At 44.3% G+C, this 21,495-nt stretch overlaps 8 protein-coding genes across 8 annotated transcripts; 7 read left to right on the top strand and 1 right to left on the bottom strand.

Moving 5' to 3' along the window:
- Positions 1-1,526: 1,526 nt before the first annotated feature.
- Positions 1,527-1,947, top strand: N7478_003786 (uncharacterized protein; the record flags this gene model as incomplete). Its single annotated transcript, XM_056920000.1, has 2 exons — positions 1,527-1,700; positions 1,753-1,947. 2 exons carry the CDS (start codon positions 1,527-1,529, stop codon positions 1,945-1,947), a joined length of 369 nt encoding a protein of 122 aa, XP_056783158.1.
- Positions 1,948-2,298: 351 nt separating this feature from the next.
- On the bottom strand, positions 2,299-5,199 carry N7478_003785 (uncharacterized protein; the record flags this gene model as incomplete). The annotated part of the gene is made up of 5 exons (XM_056919999.1): positions 2,299-3,437; positions 3,776-4,003; positions 4,057-4,220; positions 4,272-5,044; positions 5,095-5,199. The coding sequence occupies 5 exons, from the start codon at positions 5,197-5,199 to the stop codon at positions 2,299-2,301; spliced, it is 2,409 nt and encodes an 802-aa protein (XP_056783157.1).
- Positions 5,200-9,040: 3,841 nt separating this feature from the next.
- On the top strand, positions 9,041-9,525 carry N7478_003784 (uncharacterized protein; the record flags this gene model as incomplete). Its single annotated transcript, XM_056919998.1, is given in 2 exon segments — positions 9,041-9,174; positions 9,189-9,525. The coding sequence occupies 2 exon segments, from the start codon at positions 9,041-9,043 to the stop codon at positions 9,523-9,525; spliced, it is 471 nt and encodes a 156-aa protein (XP_056783156.1).
- Positions 9,526-10,370: 845 nt separating this feature from the next.
- On the top strand, positions 10,371-10,637 carry N7478_003783 (uncharacterized protein; the record flags this gene model as incomplete). Its single annotated transcript, XM_056919997.1, has 1 exon — positions 10,371-10,637. One exon carries the CDS (start codon positions 10,371-10,373, stop codon positions 10,635-10,637), a length of 267 nt encoding a protein of 88 aa, XP_056783155.1.
- Positions 10,638-13,245: 2,608 nt separating this feature from the next.
- On the top strand, positions 13,246-13,948 carry N7478_003782 (uncharacterized protein; the record flags this gene model as incomplete). Its single annotated transcript, XM_056919996.1, has 2 exons — positions 13,246-13,365; positions 13,541-13,948. 2 exons carry the CDS (start codon positions 13,246-13,248, stop codon positions 13,946-13,948), a joined length of 528 nt encoding a protein of 175 aa, XP_056783154.1.
- A 645-nt stretch (positions 13,949-14,593) lies between these two features.
- N7478_003781 (uncharacterized protein) lies at positions 14,594-15,035 on the top strand (the record flags this gene model as incomplete). The annotated part of the gene is made up of 2 exons (XM_056919995.1): positions 14,594-14,692; positions 14,772-15,035. The coding sequence occupies 2 exons, from the start codon at positions 14,594-14,596 to the stop codon at positions 15,033-15,035; spliced, it is 363 nt and encodes a 120-aa protein (XP_056783153.1).
- A 531-nt stretch (positions 15,036-15,566) lies between these two features.
- On the top strand, positions 15,567-16,042 carry N7478_003780 (uncharacterized protein; the record flags this gene model as incomplete). Its single annotated transcript, XM_056919994.1, has 2 exons — positions 15,567-15,609; positions 15,663-16,042. The coding sequence occupies 2 exons, from the start codon at positions 15,567-15,569 to the stop codon at positions 16,040-16,042; spliced, it is 423 nt and encodes a 140-aa protein (XP_056783152.1).
- A 1,573-nt stretch (positions 16,043-17,615) lies between these two features.
- N7478_003779 (ABC transporter ATP-binding protein) lies at positions 17,616-19,082 on the top strand (the record flags this gene model as incomplete). Its single annotated transcript, XM_056919993.1, has 1 exon — positions 17,616-19,082. One exon carries the CDS (start codon positions 17,616-17,618, stop codon positions 19,080-19,082), a length of 1,467 nt encoding a protein of 488 aa, XP_056783151.1.
- Between the last annotated feature and the right edge of the window lie 2,413 nt (positions 19,083-21,495).

Below are 21,495 nucleotides of genomic sequence, written 5' to 3'. Positions count from 1 at the left end.
TACCACGGTACTCCGAGCTGGGATTTGCGTGATAACGAGTCAACAAAAGTCGCGCAATGTCCAGCCGACGGTTGAGTATGGCTCGATAAAGAGGTGGCATCTCATTGTGCTGGAGACGCTCAAAGAGAGCCGCCGTACAAATTGGCGCGGTTTCCCAGCAGCAGGCAATCGACTGAATGATATCCTTCTTATCGAGGCTCCTGCATATCCAGAGTAAAAGTTTGGCTGGAAGTTTGTCTAGCATCTTCGTATGCAGTATTAAAGCGAATATGGGTCGACGTAGGCGGCTTTGAAGCTCTGTAACACCCTCTAGGGCTTTAAATACACCAATGTAGACAATACACTCTAAAGAGCGACCGAGATTCTAGCACAACTTGCATGGTGTAATCATTACTGCCATGCTGGGGGACGTTGATATTGACTTCCATCGATGCACATTGGACCCTCGGCCGATACACAAACGGCCAAGTTCTATCAAGCGACTGCGGTCTGGATTCAAAGAACGTGAATCCAAAAGAATGCGTGTGGTGTAAAAGCCACGGGTGGCTATTAACATGACTTTACTATATATAGCTGATGCCCTATATATAGACCTACTGACGACGAGTACGCAGCCCAAGTACCATTCTTGCCTATATTATAACACAGATTGTCAACTAGTATTTCGATGTTAGGACTGAGTCGAGGCATTAAAACGGTATCATTATTATACTTCCAATAATATTGTAGGGCTCTCAGATAAGAATAGTTGCTATTGTTAGCGTGTTTTGGTTTACTTTATTCTTCTTACATCCGCCAGGCTGACAATATTTACCAATACTTTAGCGCCCAGCCTAAATTGATTAAAACTATAGTCTAATAGCAAACACGGGAAAAAGAAATAGGAGGAGCGCTGAAGCAGTAGCTTGTCTAGCGGTGAATTAATTATTTTTCTAACATTTCATAACTGGCTTCACTTCGCATTTAACATTCTGTCTGTCGTGAGGTTTTTAGATATATTTCTCTCTATCCGTGCCGGCTTGATTCTGCAAAGCTATGCAATGTCTCCAGAAACTGTTCCTGGGGCATTTTAGAAATAAACAGAGGGATTGCAGTCGCTCAAAGATGTCGATAGGGGGACCTCCAAAAGGGCTCGAGTCACAATTGACACTGCCGTCCAAGTGCTATGCCACCGGGATTGACGTGATTCTCCATCCAACCTGGCCTTCTAGAAAACGGATTCCCTCTAGGCCGACTACTTTCCCTTCACTGAATACGAGGCGTCATTTGAAGTTGCTTCGAAGAGAATGAACACGACCACAGCTCAAGTTCATCGGATATTAGTTGTTCCGTAGTCAGGATCGGAAGATCGGGCATTAAACCAACCTACCCCGCCGCGGTGGTTATCGCTACACGTTCTACTGCGATCACAGTATCGCCCTCCAAGATTCATAGTTACTACGTGGAGTGTGTTTTATCAAAGGTAATATTCTCTTCGCTTTCGGAGATCATGCGCTTACTTTTCCCCAGCCACGCCTAGTTCCGTCATGCCGACCCCTGTTCCGTCCGATGCCCTGCCAAAACTACAAGAACTAGCAACATGGGTCTCCCAGAGTGCTGAAATGAAGGGGAGCAAACCCGAACTTTTGGAATGCGTGGACAACGATCGGAAAGAGAAAGCACGGCCATTATTGGAGAAGTTAGGATATGCCAACATCAAGGTAAAGACGACTTTCCTCGACTTTACCATGAAGGAGTGGCTAATCAAATTAGCATACTGCTTTGCTGCTGCGAATATGTGGCAAGGCTTCCATTGCGAAACCTATATCTTGCAAGCTATTATTCTTTCCGCTGTCAGGAGAAGACGTAAATATCGATGGCGAAATTCTCACATCAGGGACCTACATAGAGCTTACGAAGACTTTGGAGCTCGACGCACGCCTTGATTGTCTGATCTTGATTGTCTGATTGTCGTCTTACCTTGATGCGTATGACGGGAATTACGGGGAGCTTTACTTCTTGTTCAAAATTTGAAATGTATAAATTGTTATTACTGCACTTTTCTCAAAGCGATACGTATAGAACACCATTCAAAGCCGAGCTTCTACACTAACTTAACTATGTATAAACGCGAGACTGATTTCTTTTTTCAAATTAATCCACCCTCTATACTCGGTGGAAAGCCATGTAATAAGCCTAAGTCTGTATTGAATAAAAAGTTTGAGTGGATAGAATTTAGGACTAATAGTATTAGGGATCACCTTTGGCAACAAGTTGCGGTTTAGAAAAAGAGTTATGGACCAAAAAATGCCATCCTTGCTAATGGGTTGAATGAATTGAGTTGCCGTCCAGCGGACCCGAAATGTTGAACTCTGTCGTGCATCTTGCCATATCATCGAAAGATACATTGGACAACGCATCGATTGGATTTGGAAACACGCTGAACAGCGCACTGCTTTCCAATGGGTCAAACCCTTCTGTCATCGGCTGGTCCATTTGCGTTGCCCGGTCGCTTGACAATGGCTCAAATTGGGTTGGATTTGGAAACACGCTGAACAGCGCACTGCTTTCCAATGGGTCAAACCCTTCTGTCATCGGCTGGTCCATTTGCGTTGCCCGGTCGCTTGACAATGGCTCAAATTGGGTTGGATTTGGAAACACGCTGAACAGCGCACTGCTTTCCAATGGGTCAAACCCTTCTGTCATCGGCTGGTCCATTTGCGTTGCCCGGTCGCTTGACAATGGCTCAAATTGGGTTGGATTTGGAAACACGCTGAACAGCGCACTGCTTTCCAATGGGTCAAACCCTTCTGTCATCGGCTGGTCCATTTGCGTTGCCCGGTCGCTTGACAATGGCTCAAATTGGGTTGGATTTGGAAACACGCTGAATAGCGCACTGCTTCCCAATGGGTCAAAAACTTCTGCCATCGGCTGGTCTAACTGTGCCTGGTCCCAAAATCTGGACGGTGATGATCCGTATTGCAGTGAGTTGGGAATACTCTGCGAGGCGATAATTTGACCGGGCTCAGCCAGGGGTAGCGGATCAGCATCGAGATCTGGCCATTCATTCGACCTAGGAAGACTTTCTGCAAAAGGGCAGCCGTCTCGATTCTCAGTGTCACGATTGACCATCGTGGAGGATGATCGAGCCCGCATAATCCATGACGGCGAACTAGCAGAGTTTTCTCCTCGGGTATTTGGATAGAATGGCAAAGGTGACTGGCCAATAATGCTTTGCTGTGCATACTGATTTCCGATTGGGGAGTTTGGATAGATATCGCGTGCACTGGTTACCCTATCATTTGCATTGGTTGTGTCACTGCCAAAGAGGCTTGCCACTGATGTCAATGTACTAGTTCGGTGCTCTGCAAATTGACCCTCTATATCAGAGCTTGGAGGTGACTCAGAGGTTGACGAGCAAGCGCTAGACGGGGGGGTAGGTGTTTGGACGTAGCCATCTATAATTGTTAACACAAAAAGGTTGGTGGGGGTAAAGAAGCGGGGTCGTAAATAACCTTCTGGAGGGACAGCTCTATTCCCACGCTGTCTTTTTGACGAACTTCCAGATGTCTTCTCTATGTTCTTTCTTTTTTTGGGACGCTGCTTTTGTTGGCTTTGTTTTGGTTCGATAATGGCTGGGTAGTATGCTAATCTAGATACCTCGGCGTAGCTAGACAGGGCGGACGAAGTGTCACCCCTCGGTGGGTAACGTGATTCGGCTCCTGGATCAGCGTGAGTAACTACACGACCGCTGGTCTGCTCGCCCAAAAAAGACGACTGATCAGGTAATAGGTACCTGCCCTTCTATTGGTCACGCCCGTCGTGCCAGTCTCTTCATCATCGTTAGCAACATTCAACATGTGTGCCTCAACATCGGCGTGGGTGGCGTTGTGGCCGACTTCGGGTGTATCTGCCTCTGTAACTAGCAAATTCGTATCATCCAGTCGATTCAACAGCTGATTACTCATATCTGCTCGTGCAGGCGAGCCATCTTGTGCCATTATTTGGGAATTAACGAAGACACCTATTCACTCATCAACTAATGTTTTCATTTCTCCGGTAGAAGGGGCAACCGACCATTTTGTTTGATGGATTGTTGGAAGTGAGTCCAAATTGTGTCCATTACCTTCTCAGAGAATTTCTCCAATGTCTCTTTGTCTTCATCTGATAGTTTATCACGATTCTTAATCGAAGCGATAAATTCGTCACGGCGATTTCCATTAAGTGGTAATCTCTGTAGTCTGCATTTATAAGCCTAATGAACAGTCGTCTCTGAGCGATGATACACTTACTCGGTATCAGATATGTCGTCGAGAAGAAATAGATTCGCAGTATAACAATAATCAGATTTTGTTTTGTGTCCCATATCCTTGCAAATGTCAACAAGTCGGGATCCACGATCTACCCATTGCAAGGGTTTGTGATTAGAAGTTATCGCGTTTAGCCCGCCTTGTTGCAATGTGTTGATCATTTCTTCCTTAGCATCGCCTCGAAGCCTTTTCTTCTCTAGGACTTCGTCTTTGACCCGATGGTAAGTTACTTGGAGAATTCGCATCCGTACGCTGTCAAAATCGCTTTTTTTATTCAATAATCCTCCAATGTATTTGTCAATAGAACTGAGTAAATCTTTCTCAATGTTCAATGTGTTTCCGTGGAAAAAGGAGAGTGGGTCTTTTGTCCAATCCGCTAAGCTGTCGAAAAGAGCTTGCACCTTTTCATTTTGACGATTGAATTGTAAATCTTGTGTAGCTGAGTTGTCACTGCGACCAGTATCCGCAGCGGGCTGAGAGGTCGCCGCTTGTTCCCCAGAGGCCGCTGCTGGATTATCGTCCTCAGATGCGACCACCGGTTCATTACCCCCAGAGGCCGCTGCTGGATTTTCGTCCTCGGATGCAATCACTGGTTCACTATCTCCGGGGGTCGCTGCTGGATCGTCGTCCTCAGATGCGACCACCGGTTCACGACTTTCAGAGGCTGCTGCTGGGTTGCCGCTCTCATGTAAGACGACAAGATCTTGCGTTTGTTTTGGTAGATGAGACAAAAAGGCTTTCAGCGCTCCGACGAACTTGCTATGTTAATTACAGTTCAAAGCTTGTCCCAACGCTGAAGACTTACCTTCTCGTCGTGTTTGTTAATCGTTGCCTCGGGGGCTCCATGTTTCATTGCGATAGAGTAGACCTCATAGAGCATATCTATGATCCTGCTTGTTAGAGAATCCATGTCATTGTTTTGGAAAGGACAAGTTGAGCAATCTATTAGAGTGGAGAGTATGGTGGAGAAATATTGCGAAACCTACTGAAATCTCTCTGAAGGGGGGGGAAGGAGTCTGGACCCTGTGATTGAAGCAAATTGAATCGGGGCGTTTAAATATCAGTTATGATTGGCTATTTGTTTGGATATAATGTCACGTTTGCCTCTAGCTACAGCCAACCGTTTCTGCGTAAGCGGGGCGTTGGAAGCGGCCGGTATCTACGGTCGCGCCCGACTCCGTGCCGATCGCTACCAGTAACTACTATTTTATATATGGCTATAAGGAACATGAAATGTATTGATCACTATTAGAAGCTTATATAATCTAGGAGCTCAGTCTGAGAACAGAGTTATTACACGAGTAGACAGTGGATACAGATATATACAGAGTAGAAGGTAAGATTGATGCAGGAGATGTGGGGCTATACTCCGATACCAGGTCGTTTTGCTGACTGCATTTCAGATACTTAACAACCCTCCTCGCCCAATCTTCTCTTGTCGAATTTATTCGTATATTTTAGTCCTAGGGTCACATATACTGTGTACGAGCTGACCCATACGGCTCATTTTCCTCCTGGGGTCCAATTTCTGTACGACTATTCCACATCTGGCGTATAAGTCTGCTTGGAGCAGAGTTAGAGCACAAATGTGGAATAGCGTGGTTTTCTCCGACTCCGCTTCTCCGGCTTCTCCGGCAATAAAAACCACGCTATTCCACATTTGTGCTCTAACTCTGCTCCAAGCAGACTTATACGCCAGATGAGGAATAGCGTCTGCATCCTCTGCATTTCATTGCAGCTCCCATTCCATCATCTGATGGAAAAGAGCCATGATGAGGGGCCCGTGCGATGTGCTGAGCTGCGGGCGGCTCCTGAGCTGCACAGTCCATCACATGAGAGCTCAGGCGCCCACCTTCTGGTTTCATGCCATCACCTTCACTTTTTTTTTTTAATAAAAAAGACTTACGTCAGGCCTGGAGGGTTCGCGAATGATATCATAACTCTTTACTGATATATGGAAGAGGGAACAATCCTTGCATCAACATGCCAAACAGCGGTAGCCCCAGACCAGATATCATAACCATCAACCGTCAAGAATCTCGCTTTGTAATTCTCGTAACTGGACCTTCTGCCAGGAATTAGGCGGTCTGGTTACTGCTGGTGACACCTCAGATCTTATATCAAAATATCAAAGCCCTTGTAAATGATCCCGGCCCCCCAAATTCGCTTAGTTCACTATTTATATGCATTATGATATACCCAAAGTTAAAGCATGCCGCTTGAAAGAAATCCATTGAGTCTAGACTTCCACTCCAGCCGCCATAAATATCAAAGCAGAAAAGGATCACCCCCTATGCCTACGCCTTTCCTAAATTGGCGTTTCAACATGATAACGAACAAACCCGGGCTTTTAGATATAGATGTTGAGAGAGCGGTAAGCTACCTGTCAGTTGGCAGTGTAGTTAGCACAATTTCGGAATAGCTTCAATATTACACTCATTACATCTATTTGATTTAATTGCGAAGCCAGAAGGCACAGTACTCTCAGTTCAACACATGTTTGAATAGCGAGGAAACTCCCTCCATCCGTAGTCTGTGATTATTCCAGATGGGAAATGCCTTTGATTAGGGCAGCATGAGCATATCTCACAAGATGAAGGAATTTCTCTTGATGGACCCGAGAGCCTTTTAGATAAAGGGTGTATTTGAAGATGTTCTTTGTTATTCAGAAGCACGGCCAATCTCTACTGGTAGAGGATTGATAGTCAGCTAATTTTTCCAGAATCTGATCAGATGCGATTTGATACTAGCTTTGTAAGGATAAAACTCACAATTCAGATGGCAGAAAAAATCCGCGTTAACATGAGGCAAAAGCCCGCACGGATGATCTCCTTACCGTCATTCCTCAGGCATTCTGGCCTGCTCCACACCCCTATCAAAGAATACAAGGACCAAAAAAGAGTGCACACTAAACAAACTATTCTAAATCTTATGCTAGCCACTGGCAAAGTGCTCTCAGAATAAAGTATAAGATGCTATGATTTCAGCAAACTTGTTTAGCATTCATCAGTTACTCTCACACTCATTATTCTCTATTTGAGGCAATATGACTGAGCATTCCGATACTAGCTGGTGTACTACCCCCCCCCCCAATATATCCCCTATTGTTTGTTCTTGAAAACCTGACAGTTGCATCGATGAAATAGTAACTCCTCAGACGTCGGACTACTTAAGAGCAGTTGAAGTGGTGTCGGGCAAAGCCAAATACAAATCAGCCGAAGAGAAGAAGTTGTGGGAGGTCCTCCTCAATATTGCGCGTGATGAAGTCCAAGCCGAAGTCGAAAAACATAAATTCTCCCCAAACGATCGTCAACTAAGAGTTTTTACTTCTATTTTCTGGTTTTTTCTTGGAGCCACAAATGGATGGAATTGGGAGTTGAAAAAAATACAGGAGAAATGGAAAAAACACCATAAGGAATGGGAAGATGGGCCTCATCGCCAGAACTATAAACACATCACACCGAGTAAGCTCAGATCCCCTTTAGCACAAACTATGACGACCGAGCTGCTGCCAAATTTGTCCCAGAAATATGCATATCAAGGTTTTACTGACGTATATACTGCAGATGATCAGCTCGCCCACTATTATCCATATTGGGAATACCTTATGAATGACTGTGAATTCAACATGCCGCCTTTTCGGACATATCAAATTCATCCGGATGTGCAAGGCTGAGGTCTTTGAGGAAGTTGAAGTGCAAGGGTGGTACAGGGATACCTATGTTCCAAGGTTGTATTCTTGTTTCTCTCCCGACATCAGGAAATGCGCACATTCACGGCTCTCAGACACTATCCGAAACTCTAGACTTACTAGTTCCAAATGAGTGAATCAGGACTCGAACTCGCTAGGTTCATGCAATGCATGATAATTCTGGGCCTTCATTTTTCTTCCAAAATAGGGAATATCGTAACAATTAAGTTGAGTTCCATTGTTATCCACTTGAGCGATATTCAAACAATGGCTGCGTTATATCATTCATTGCTTGTGAACCAGTTGCTACTTTAAAAGACTGGACATATCTTATGAAAATACAAACCGATTCCCTAAGTATTTTCCATGCTTTACCAGTTGATTGCAAGCTTGCTTGCGCCTTGCTTTAGACCTCCCCTCCACAATGACGACGAAATACCCAGCAGAAGACCAAACAGATCACAGGAAGAACCAGACGTACCCAGCATTACATATCATATGCCCGAGCGCCCCGCTGTATACAATGCTAGCACAAACAGGGCAAAAGCTACAATTAGCCGAGCCCTAATACATCCCCGGCCAGACTCGCTTACATGCGATAATTGCCAGTCAAAAGTTCGTTTAGCTATCACTCCAGGCATACACTCTTCTCACATTTACGACAGAAATCCTCTCTCAGAATCACAGGCTGGTACTTACCACACTTGTCTCCGATTCCTAAACACGCGGACCTCAAGATCAAAGTCTCTGCATGCAAGTGTATCAAGGATCTTACTCTAGAAAGGTTAATCAAGCACCCGCGTTGCTATGAATCGCTCAGGAACTCTGGTCTGGTCGACACAACTATAAAAGAATACAAGGACCGAGAAAGAGCGTGTAATAAAGGGACTCTCTTAGCGGCGTTTCTTCTACATGTTTTTAATGTTATATAGGGTCACCACAATGGTATGCCCCGCCTCTTGAATAGATATGTACTTTGCTTACTGGGAGACAGACTAGTCTTCGTATGGTATATATGCCTTTGGCAGGGAATATATTACGACAACTGCTCCCCTTGAGGATGAAAATCCTCCCATCCAGCGATAAGCCTGGATTGAGCAAAGACGCTAAGATAATATTCGATATGGTTCAAAATTTGCGAAAGGGCTCTGAAAAATTGCGTGGAAAAATTGACACATACTCGGAGATTCTAGGGTACTTGATGATAGGGTCAAAGAATTGCGAAATGGCTCCGAGAGTTTAGACCGAAAAATTAATGTTATACGCACAGATGCTGGAATGTTGTTTGATAAGGTCAAGGAACTGAGAAACGACCCCGGAAAAATCGAGGAAGCAATCGAGATTATACTCGGACTACTTGAAGATAGCACTTTATTGAAATTTGCTTTGATTCATTGGGAATTGCTACCGCCCATCCCGCCGGGGACTGAGCTGTTGGAGGATGATGTTGTTCAACTGGTCTCCTTTCTTAAACACCCTAAATATGCGGTATTGCGTGAAGTTAAGATATTATACGAAAGAAGAATGGGGGGAGATTATCCGTGAGCAATGTTTGACATTCTTCTTGCGCACAATGCTGATACTTGGCTATACACTTCTTGATTTGTGTCTTGACTTACGGATATAATGGAGGCTATAATTAATAATGACAAGACGCCTCTGGATGCGGTGAAAGAACAATTTGGGACCGCAAACCTTTTTCTACGTGCCATTCCAATGCAGTGGGACAAAAATGCTCAAACAATTTTGGCCTTATATTTTATCTTCATCTGCGCCTACGACAACAATTATAGTACTCGTTTCGGACGGAAGCTGGAGAACAAAAGGCTAACTTAAGGAGGATGCTTCAGATGTGGAGCACGACGGGAGAAACATTCTCTTAAGCGGTCATAAAACCTATTCTGATATTGTGGAGACGGCATTTCGCATCTGGAATGGAACATATGTTAATTAGAGTAGAAGATAATGGATGGGATGATAAGCAGTCGTTCATAATGCCATGTTTTGGTCTTTTTCTGACTTTAGTTGAATTTGGTTAGTCAAAACTTGGGTTATTTCTACCACTCCCAACCAAGAATTGTGCAAAATCAACGCTAGGCATATTATATAAGGAGTAGAGATGCCAGAAGTCTAACTGTGACTTATTCAGATCAACACTGTCTTTCGAGATGGATCAAACCGATCGGCAGAACTCGCCGAAGCTTGATCTAAAGTATATCATACCATCTTGGGTTATGCCGCCTGAGCTTGGGGATGTTTCAATTTTCGACCGGTATACCACTCTTCCCTGGCTTTCTACTGCAACCATCAATATGGAAACAGAAAACTCTGAAGTTCGAAATTCAAAAGCCCCGCGAAATAAATCCTAGTGTACGTGGATCGGTTGCACAATGCACGTTAGTCGCAAGGAACATTTGAGACGGCATTTGTTGTCGCACTCGGGAGAAAAGCATCATGTTTGTTGGGTGCTAGAATGTGGCCGCAAATTCTCCCGGAATGATAACCTCAATGTTCACTACACCAAGACACACTCCAAACGGTCTGGGCGCAACCGCTATGTTGCCACTCTGGATAATACAAGTCCTTATTATGATCCGAACTTTCGCGGCGAACTCACACCTGATGGAAATCCGGTCTTAGCTAACCGTGAGCCCTAAAAAATTGTGATACTATCATCCTGCCTTTCGCTGAATACGTCAATATATCTCTGTCCTTGGCCAATGGGATTATGTGTCTATCATCCAATCAAGTCCAACTCGATAATCCATTATGCTGGATGAGATCCTCGAGACTCTAGATTTCGTGCCATATGCTTGCTTGATTTGGTTTATTTTTGTAGTCATTTGTCTTTTATTCCACTTGTGCTCTAGAGGATACTAGACAGCAACGCCCTCGCGGCAGATATTATACTCTCATCAAGATGGTAGGCCTCACCTTATTCGATACACTTGACATTTCTAACTGAGAAACAGAATAACATTCCTTTGCCCCGTGAGGCAATCCTCGGCTTTGAATGTTTCTCTTGCTCATGTAATCTATTACAAATGTGTTCAAATCTGATGCTATATAACCAAAGTTGTCTGCCGCACTGGAGGAAAGGACCGACAAGCTGCTCTCTTGCTCCATACCTCGAGATATTGTGCACGATGAATGAGAGCTCACGCAAACACACGGCTGAGGGCATTGCGCACTTGTTTCATGGCTCCCACGCTTTGGAAGCCACGAAACAAGCTTGCGGGAAATCGATTGATTGCACGTACTCTAGAAGCCGCTGTGAACGACAGGATGGAACTGAATTCTATCCAGTACTTCCTTCCGTGAACCAATCTCTACTTATTCTGATCTATTTTTTTATCAACGCCATGGACCCCAAAAATAATCCTTCACAATGGAAAGTCATTATGCGCAATGACATAGACTGGGAACAGAGTTTCATACCTCAGTATGACAGAGTAACAGAGTGGTGGATGGGTGCTCGGAAAGCCCTCGGTGATCCATATGCCTCAACAAAAGACATATCACACCGAGTGAGATATGCCTCGATGGAGGACATGATACTTCAAGTCAGGTATCTCCTATATGCGCTTTCGACAATTTCCTCGCAGGACCCTTGTCTTCTTTACAGAACGTGGGGGCTGCGACAACCCCCATATCGAGTTTTTGGAGCGCAAGCGAGCATCGCCCTCCTCTGCTATTGTTTCTATGGATTACATGATATTAAAGGGTGGGAGAAATGTGAAATTTTTAATTACGACGAGGCAGAAATTGGCGCGCTGGCCAGCAAGCTCAAGATCTGTCCTATCTTTGGTACAACCATCACATCTGAAAATTTGAGCAAAATGATCAAATCCATAAAACCGGTTCTCGAGCATGAGGATATGCGTTGTGGATGGATTTTGCCCGAACAAATCAACATCAATGATAGTAATATGGTAATGAACTATTACTTTCGGGCCTTCACAGCTTTGGACCCGCGGTTGATTCCTGTGTTGCAAAGCAGAATGTTTGGGAAGCATGAAACTTGGGATATCGAAGATCAAGACAAGAATAGTAAGGATACCCTATCCTCCTTCTTTTATCAAGTCGCTCATTCCATCAGGAAATGCCCTCTTGGAACTTGCCTGTGCATTCCATAGCATAGACTGCGCCAACTTCAGCCAGTATATACTCGGCGGGATAGAAAGATGTCAAGCTGACACCAATGTAATATTGGAAATACTTGACGTTAAAAGTAGCGAAGTGAGGAAACGCTCTAGGCCGCTCGGTATACCTAGCCTTAATACCATGGCAGAACTCAGCTAATTGTTTCTTTAGATGTAGGGAGCCCAGTTCGAGTGGTTCTTGTGTCTCCTAATCATGAAGTCGATGACACACTGGAGTGGTAGTGACTAGAGGTTTGAGCTTGGCCAGGACTGTTTATGGCCCATTGAGACCATTTTTCAAGAGCACATACCCTAGAATTAGACAATTTTCTTGATCCCATTCACAACGCCTATACACCGAGGAAGCTAGATCACTGTTGAAAGGTCCCAAAATCCAAAATAGGAGAGCAAGGTTTCAACATCTATGAATATAACAAAATACAACTTAGGTGCTACGCACTGAGGATATTTGGCGATAACAGCCTTACACGATTCGCAGTTGACTTGTAGCATCTCAGGGATCTCGAACAAAAAAAGGTGTGAAGGCCGTGTCTACTTTGGGAAAGCAAATCGGTTATCTCGCATACTCATTATATCCGAATTTGCCGCTCGTGGGTCCGTAACATCATCACCGGCTATAATCTCCTAGCCTGAAAAAAACAAACAGAACAAAAAAAAAAGGAATCAAGGATATAACAAAGCGCGAATCTGCACACTCGGACCTAGTTAGCACGTTGTTCAGTATAAATCAACTATTCGGAATGGAAGAATCCCGTGAGTACCGACACTCGAATATTTTCATTCCAGAAACATATATGGTATGAAAATAGTCTTCGATAACATAGTAAACGGGCTAACACCTATGATATTGCGCAGATGGAACATTCCCAACAATCATCGAACGTTTGGCACTCTGCCTTTTGCATCTATATATCTTGACAACTACGGCCAGCCTCAAGTGCTGGCCTCGCCAGGAATTTCAAGCCTTGCAAGCCTTGGTATACCTATATTCACTCCAAGTACAATAAATCGATTCGTGGGTCTAGCCTCGGCTACTCACCAACCAGGTCCTCAATTCACTATTGAAGGGGGAACTGAGCTAGTTTGCATTCCACTCAGAAGAATGCCAGACGATACTCACAAAATAGCCTGCGTGAGGGATGCTCTTCGTATGGTTAGTCTGCAGCAATGGGATGATATTTTCCGAACATTCCCATCGATTCCGGCTGAAGTCAGAATGGAAGTAAACCTGTGCTTCAATGATAAGCAATGATCCGAAAAATCCTCACGGCACGCAGAAATATATTTAAACGCAGAGCGCTCTTTTCGAAATAGAATCTATGGTACATTCGTGACTTTTATATTAATGCAGTAAGTTCAATGCTCTAGGCACTGTAAGGATAAAACTCACAATTCAGATGGCAGAAACAATCCCCGTTAACATGAGGCAAAAGCCCGCTGCTTATTGCTTAATGCAGCTTCTTATCTTGCAGCCCCAACGCAATGATCTTGCTTGTCTGCCTCCTCTATCTGCCGATTTGTGCCGTCTACGTCAGGACTGCAAAAAATTACACGAAGGCAAAGCTTCAGTGGAGGAGATTGTGGACTCCGCGTTGCAGTATCTTTCGCGAGGAACAATACTGAAACTAGCGCTGGTGTTCCGTACATTCAATCACTGGTCACTCGATATCTCGATGGAGCTGACTGAATTCCTCCAACAGCCAGATGTAGAGACTGTTGAGCAGCTGAAGACTCTTTTTCGAGCTCATTATGCTCAAGATTATGATGAATTCACTATATTTTTTGTATGGTGGGGAATCGAGTAGCGTTGAAAGTGTTGCTAAAATTGCTATGCGAACACCCACCCACCAACGCTATCATACTTTTGTTTTCTACTTCCCCTATCCGAGAATTGGCGAGCCACTTGTACAACAGATTCTATGTCATTAATTACACACCCCTCCAAAATCACGTGGAATTAAACTTAGCAATTTTATTGTAGTCGCTAGAAGCTTCGGCAATAAACCCCAGGTACGACAACCGGGCATTTTTCGATAAATGTATAGATATTGAATTACTTGTTATTAGGAAATATACCAAGATGAGATTTCTTTGCGATCTATACATCATGAAACACATATGAAGTGAGCCACAGTAAATTGATCGCCAGCAGCATGATAGATTGTAGATGTTGCTTAGATTAACGCATAGCCCATTACTAAGAAAGACAGAATGGTAGCCGCGCAGCAGGTTTTCAGTATGGAAGTTGGCGTGGCCAAGCAGAATCTCCATTATTGCAGTAGACCCCTACTTCGTGTTTTGAATATTGGACTAATTGGTAGTTTGACCTAGACAGTACAGTTGAAACGACGGTCTATCTTGTTATAAAGCAAGACTCTTCCGCAACCCTGAAACAGTATCATGATCAGCTAAAATCAAGAAGAATAAAGATTACCTACAGCTTATTCAATATGATTACACAGTGGCTCATTGGTCATTTCAAGTCATGCTTCGGTTTCCCCCAAGATGAAGATTCTCCCTACGGAGAAGACATTACCCATCCTGAAGATGTAAGTTTTTCTAACTATGAAGCCGCTCTTCAACCCCCAGATAAATTACCTAGAGGCTAATTTATTTGTACTCGAGCAGAAAATGACACTGAGAATCATCACAGCACGAATGCCTCATGATATTCATCCCGATTATCATCAGCTCGTGTTCACTACGAAGCTGGGGAACAGTTTTCAACAATACACTCTAAGCGATTTGATGAAAAAACCTGACGGCCTTGACGCTCTGGACAATTATCCATGGTATCAGCTGCGCAAACGGGATATAGAGGACTACCTGAAAGAGGAAATCAACAAAGACAATCATGTCAGGCCAGAGGACCATGTTGTGTCAATTGTTTGAGAAGTACATGTATGTAATCTGCGTACATACATTAGAACAGCGGTGATATCTTTTAAAATAATCGATCCCGCATTCCTAGTAGACAAATGCATTCCGAACACCAAAATGATTCTCGATTGTCTATTTCAAGTTAATTCAATATTAGATTCAGTACCCAACCAAATCAGGCATCTTCAAGTGGATCTCGAGTGTTTGATTTTGAACGGGCTTCGAGACCTTGACATAATAAATAACCAGCAATGACCACGTATTTATATCATTGACATTCCCTCAAGAATCGACCCCACTGCATCGTGAAGCTCTTTGATCTTCAACGCCTTATATCACCATCGAGCTTTGTATTGTTTAGTTGCACTCCGAGCACGTCAGTACTTAGACATCTCTAATCTTTCAAATCGCTAAAGACTAAATATTGAAAGAAGGTTGCTATTTGATGTTCAATCACCACTCTCCAAATCTAATTTTGACTCGCATCAAGGAGTTCATATTTTGGCAGAGACACGTTCCTGAACACGTAAATTTTGCCACACAATGGCACCCAACAATGATCTGATGGCCATCGTCGATAAATGGCGTATGTTGGGCGTTCTATCATCAAGCAAGGCCATTCAGCTAATATCATCTAAGTCACCGGGCAAACGAACTTGGACTTCGAGATAGAATTCAATGATGTCGCTGAATATGTCAATGTATCTCTGTGTTCGGTCCATGGAGCAAGAGTGAAAGAAGAGATATGTTCAATTCTCGATGCTAGTCTATTGGATGCACCTCAAAGCGTGATTGAAAAGCTTCATGAAAAAGCTGAAGTACAAGAGCAGAAATATGTCAAAGTAATCATCCTGCTTATTGTGAACGGATTTCTCCCACCAGCGCATTTGCGTCGTCCGATATTTGGTATATTCTTGACGGAGCAAGGAGCAGACCTTACAAACCATCTGCTAGAGTTTCCATCAGCAGTGGTGGACCGTTTTAGAGAAAATTTGACGCTATTGCTGGAATTCATGTAAGATGTTCCATCTGGTTAGTCTGCAGGGAAGATATCATTGAATGAAAGTTCTGAATGGCTTTCTAAAAGCCCTATATGGAGCGACCTCTATTTTGGCTTGTGCCAACCAGAATCGTTGGAAATGAACTCTATTAAGACTTAATAATCTGTAACAAATGAATGAATAACGGCCCCATGCGCGACAGCAAGTTGCATCATGTATAATCTTGGTCGCCAGCCTTGAATACTCATCCGTTCCAAGGAACGGAGTAAGAAGAGAGAACTACTAGCAAGGCTTTTCACGATGACCGAGCCAAATTGGAATGTCAGATGTTTCTGATCAGCACCATTCTTTCAGGATGTGCTCAAGTATGAATCTTTTAAAGCGTCGGTCAAGCGCCCACTGGCAATCATCGCCGTGAGCCTTTATCAGCCTATTTGGACCTTGCCAGATTTGCGCATAATCGAGGAAGGAGACATACCACACCAAAATTGTGTTCTGGAACGCTTCGATCTTTACAGCCACCCAAGCACAGGAGAAATGGGTTTCGGTCAAATCTCAGGTTCTCTTCAAGACTATACAAGTTTTTCTCTTCAAGACTATACAAGTTTTTCTTTTCAAGGCACCCTTCGGGAACTGTGCCAAAGATTTAGAACTCGTCGAAGAACTGAACAAGGGTTCTTGTGGATCTAGAAGTTTCAACCTTTGAACTTTCCAAGAGAGCCTTGTAGTAGATAGTGGTAGCTCAAGACAGTCATTTCTTCCCCTTTCCTGACTCTACTATGACAACAAGAAGAAAAGAAACCAATTCTTTCCTTTTCAACGTTGTTGAAAACCTCCATAGATAGCGAGTATCACAAACTTGGTGATAAGTCCAATAAAAACACCATCCAGTATTGTCCTGGTTATATAAAGAGCCTGTAAAACGAAGCCAAATGAACTTGGAAGTACGTTTGTTGCCCAGATCATTAGTCATACAATCAAGGTATAAAATTGCAGCGGTCAGTCGATAACATTGTCATCTCGGTATTTCTCACAAATCAACCCCAGCATCTCAAAAATGAATCTAAAAGAGTTTTTGTTCGGCATCGTAATTTTTATTTTCCTTTATCGGTTTCTCGAAGCTGGCAATATGGCTAGCTGGTCGAGCTTATGTTTGAAGTCCCTCATACCAGCCTTAGGAATTGGAATTTTATTTTATGGGCTCTTACCTACATTTAGGGTGAGCTCACTTACGATGTGGCCATTTGTGAATGTCTTGCACTTCATTCAAATATCCGCAAACTCACGGCCAGTCAGCTTTGTCAATCAGTTGACTAGAAAGGTCCAGGGTAACTTTGTGGACATCAGAAGAATACCAATTCTCATGATAGGCCTTGTTCCTCGAGATGACCGCCGGCTGCAAGTTTGGCACGGAGTTCTCTTTCTTTGCACCATTGCAAGTAATATGATCGAAATTATTACGCCGCATCAAATGGGAATTTATCTTGGCAATCTTTCGAATCAAGGAAGCGGATCAGGCTTGATCGCTTGGACCTGTTTAGACTTTATTACAGGCATCGTTGTGGAGTTTCTTGAAAGAAAATCCAGAGGAATGGTGACTCGTTTCTGGATAAGTCAAGTCAGGAAAGCTGCCTTCAGCCATACTTTGAAGCTTTCTTCAGACTTCTACAGCCAAAAAGATTTGCCAGAGATCATACGCATTATCCACACAGCCGATTCACTGAGCGGAGTCTTGGATTTATCGCTCTTGGAATTCTTACCAACCTTAGCACGGCTAGCCGCCGCTTCTTTCGCCATCTATGTCAAGTTTGGGGCATTTATCTTCTGTTTGGCGATTAGTGGATCAATTGTCTATCTTTGGCTGGATAATCACGCATTTCATAATAATCTCAAGAAGACTGAGCCTGAAAGACGCTGTACAGATCTCGAGCTAAGCCGTGCAACGAATCAAGCCCTGGAAAAGCACATTATCGTGGAACTGTTCAACACAATCACTTACCATATTGGTATCTACGAACACGCCCTTGACGCTCATCTAGAGACTGAGAGCCGCTGGAGCCAGGTTGCTATATACAGGTCAATATCACTCCAAAGGCTTCAAAGGGGGCTATTTTTTGCAATCTCAATGATTCTTACACACCGCGGCACTTCGGCAGAAGATATCATTTTCCTTACTCTTTATTGGCCTACAATTGCAGGCCACTTATCAAGATTGCCGTCCCAATATACCAGGCTTCACTTGAAGTTCACGGACTTAAAGTGCCTTCTTGCACATCTCGATATAAAGCCAACAATCAAAGATGGCGAGAATGCGTGCGACATTGGTCCCATAAACGGCCGGATTACGTTCAGTGACGTAAGCTTCCGCTATCTCGGCCAAAAAAAAGAAACTTTGAAGAACGTTTGTATTTCAATTCGACCCCGAACAACAGTTGCATTGGTGGGGCGATCGGGTTCTGGCAAATCGACACTCCTCGAACTTCTGCTGCGGCGTTATGATGTCAATTCTGGATCAATCAAGATCGATAGCCAGGATATCAGGGAACTCACTCTTGACTCTCTACGAAAATCTATTGCGTTTGTACCTTCAAAGAGCCAGATATTTCACAACTGGTCAATATGGCAAAATCTGACCTATGGAAGTTTTGATGTTCACTTTGAAGCCATCACCGAGGTATGCTGCGCTGTGGGTATTCATGATAAGATCTCCTCATCTTCAAAACAATATGAAAGTATTGTTGGGCGAGATTTGAATTTCTCCGATGGAGAGATGCAACTCCTTGAGATCGCGCGAGCCTTGATCAGAAAGGCACGCATACTTGTGCTCGACGAGCCAACCAGCAGCCTGGATGCTGATACTGAGGCAATGATATTTGAGATGCTTGGGAAATTGAACATCACCATATTCATGTCTGCAAATCGTCTCTCCAGCCTCAAGAGGGTGGATGAAATCATTGTTCTTGAACAAGGAGTCATCAAGGAGCGTGGAAACCACAATGAGCTAATGGAAACACATGGAGGCGTCTATCAGAGGCTTTATTCTCAATGGTCAGAGTAACAGGTTGGGTGATAATAATCATTCCGATATAGGACCAATCAAGATTTTCATAAATCGTGGCTCATGCTTCCACGAGCTTCGCGTTGTTCTGATATCCTCGGGCACCAACAGTACTGATGTAGTTAGTTATTAACTACCAGCGATTAGCGTTCGATTCATGAAACCGATATGGATCAAGCCAAAAAGTAGTTGAGTGGCATTTGATATGCTGAAAGTGATTTTTGTGAGTGCGGGCCCGATGAAATGATGAACCTAGTGCTGAAAGGGGAAACATAACGCTATTGGCTTTTTACAAGACCTCTATATCCAATATCTCGAGTTTCCTCCGCGTGGTTAGGGTCGACATGGCAGGTAAGTGTCTCGAAAAGGTAAATCCAAGCGGAAAGGGGGGTGGTTACAAAAGCCTGAATTCTACACTTGGCCTTGCGAAAGTTTTGGCTGCACCTGGGGCAGATTGGGATGCTGATAGTTAGTTGAACGCCGTTGTGGTACAATGCTTCTTGCAAGTGTACAAAGTTTCGGTCGGGGCTATTCATGATCTTAGAGAGCTCGCTCCTTGATGTCTTTACCGCTTTGAGAACTCCCTCCCGAAATGTTTCGTCGTTTGCAAGCAACGAAGCCTAGACAGTCAACAACTTATTTTGTGATATATCGGACTGACAATCTGGCATGCCCTGATATATCATATCCGAACTATACCTTCAATTTGCCTCCTTTCATCTGTTCCAAGGTACATGATTTGCCCCTTCTGTATAATAATTCAATCAATTAAACGTTGGCGGCACGGGGCGCTTACCAGAACCGCTTTTCAAACTTGATTCCTCCCCCATGATGCACTGTGGGGTTACCTGTAAGAGCTGCTCTGGTGGGAGTCCCCCTCCCCCCTTGATGACAATTGCTTTCCTCCATTAAGCTTTCCTTAAGATCAACTGATCCTAGCGTCTGTTATCTTGAGATGAAGCGTTCAAGTTTCATTTCACCTACCTCCTCCTGCCAATGACCATGCTCCGCTCGTAGCAGGCAAGACTTTCAAAACAATGGTTGATGATTGATGTATAGTTCCACCCGGCTTGCACGTTCAGTCCTCGCCTAGGGCCGGAGAGGGCCGACACCCGCAGGGTGGCCCCGTGTACCGAAGGCCCGCCCGAACCCAACGCGAATCAAGGTCCGGTTGTCACCCACATCAACTGTCAACGAAGCTTCTGTCAAAAATCCATGTCCTGAGTTATAAAATTAACATATGTTAATTTGAAAATTTTGATGTATCCAATCTTCGTATAGGTACTTCAGGATCAATTGCGATGCTTCGGCTAGGTTCTTGAACTTCACCAGCCACATATCACAACAGCGCCCAGCACATACTGACCATCTTTAAAAATTCACCATGCCATCAATACGCAATCAGAATGCTTGAGACAGCCAGGATATGAGGCTCTGGCCTCTCTATATATCAACGCTTTGAATAATGAAGTTGATCTAGTTGCCTTCCGTCATGCCGCCGATAGCCTGTTCAAGGGACCCGAGCCTACCGTCCGCGATCGAATGAGCGGGATATCTATCACGGCGAGGTACGTGCCAACAACCATGAATCACTAAATAACAAGGAAGTCCAGACACGCCCTGTAGTCCCAGTGGCCATGATTGTCGTAAACCCCATATCAAGGTTCTTTATAAAAAAAGAAAAAAAGAAAATGGAAATCCATTCACTCGACCACAGCGTAGTCTCGCAGATAGGAACAAGGCTGTAGGGTGCATCAATATTTAGCAAAAAACAACCATGAGGATACCCGCACATCACACGATTGGATATGGTACGTCAATAATGTCAACCGCAAACCACTTCCTTCACAGCTCCTTGCACTTATCCGCCAGCTTCTATGATGGTTCTTTCGTTTAAACACCTTTGTCTGCTAGTGCTTAGGCTTGAACTCCGAGGCTGCAAAGAAGTTGTCAGGGATCTGGAGCAAGGGAAAGAGGAGCGAGTGGAGCCGGTCAAAATGATCGGCCGGTAACCAAAAAGTTTAATGGCACGTGGTGAAGTACCTCTCTTGCCTGCAGACTTCGGTTTGCAGGCTTCGAAGTTTGCATGACCACCTGGATATGGCTGTCGCTTCTTTGAGCCCAGCGATGCAAGACTCGCGCTTGCCCGCAGCATGAGCTCTGCGTTATCAACTATGCTTCGCAGGAGACAACTGCGATATCAAGGGACTCCGCAGGCGAGCGCTGCGAAACCATGGGACTCTAGCGAAATGCGGGCACCTCTACGTGGTGCTAGGGACCAGGATTCAATTCTCGCTTTGCAATTGAAGAAGCCAAGACCTGCGCTGCCATCCATAGATCCGTTATGTAGGCCCGGGCCACGGGCGAAGAGACTGATAGCAGGGCCGTGAGAGCGCGTTCTGCGCCCTGTTTT

This window comes from Penicillium angulare, assembly GCF_028827245.1.
Source record: "Penicillium angulare strain IBT 27051 chromosome Unknown utg000003l_segment0_segment0, whole genome shotgun sequence".
NCBI classification, from domain to species: domain Eukaryota; kingdom Fungi; phylum Ascomycota; class Eurotiomycetes; order Eurotiales; family Aspergillaceae; genus Penicillium; species Penicillium angulare.
This window is presented reverse-complemented; position numbering and strand designations above follow the sequence as displayed.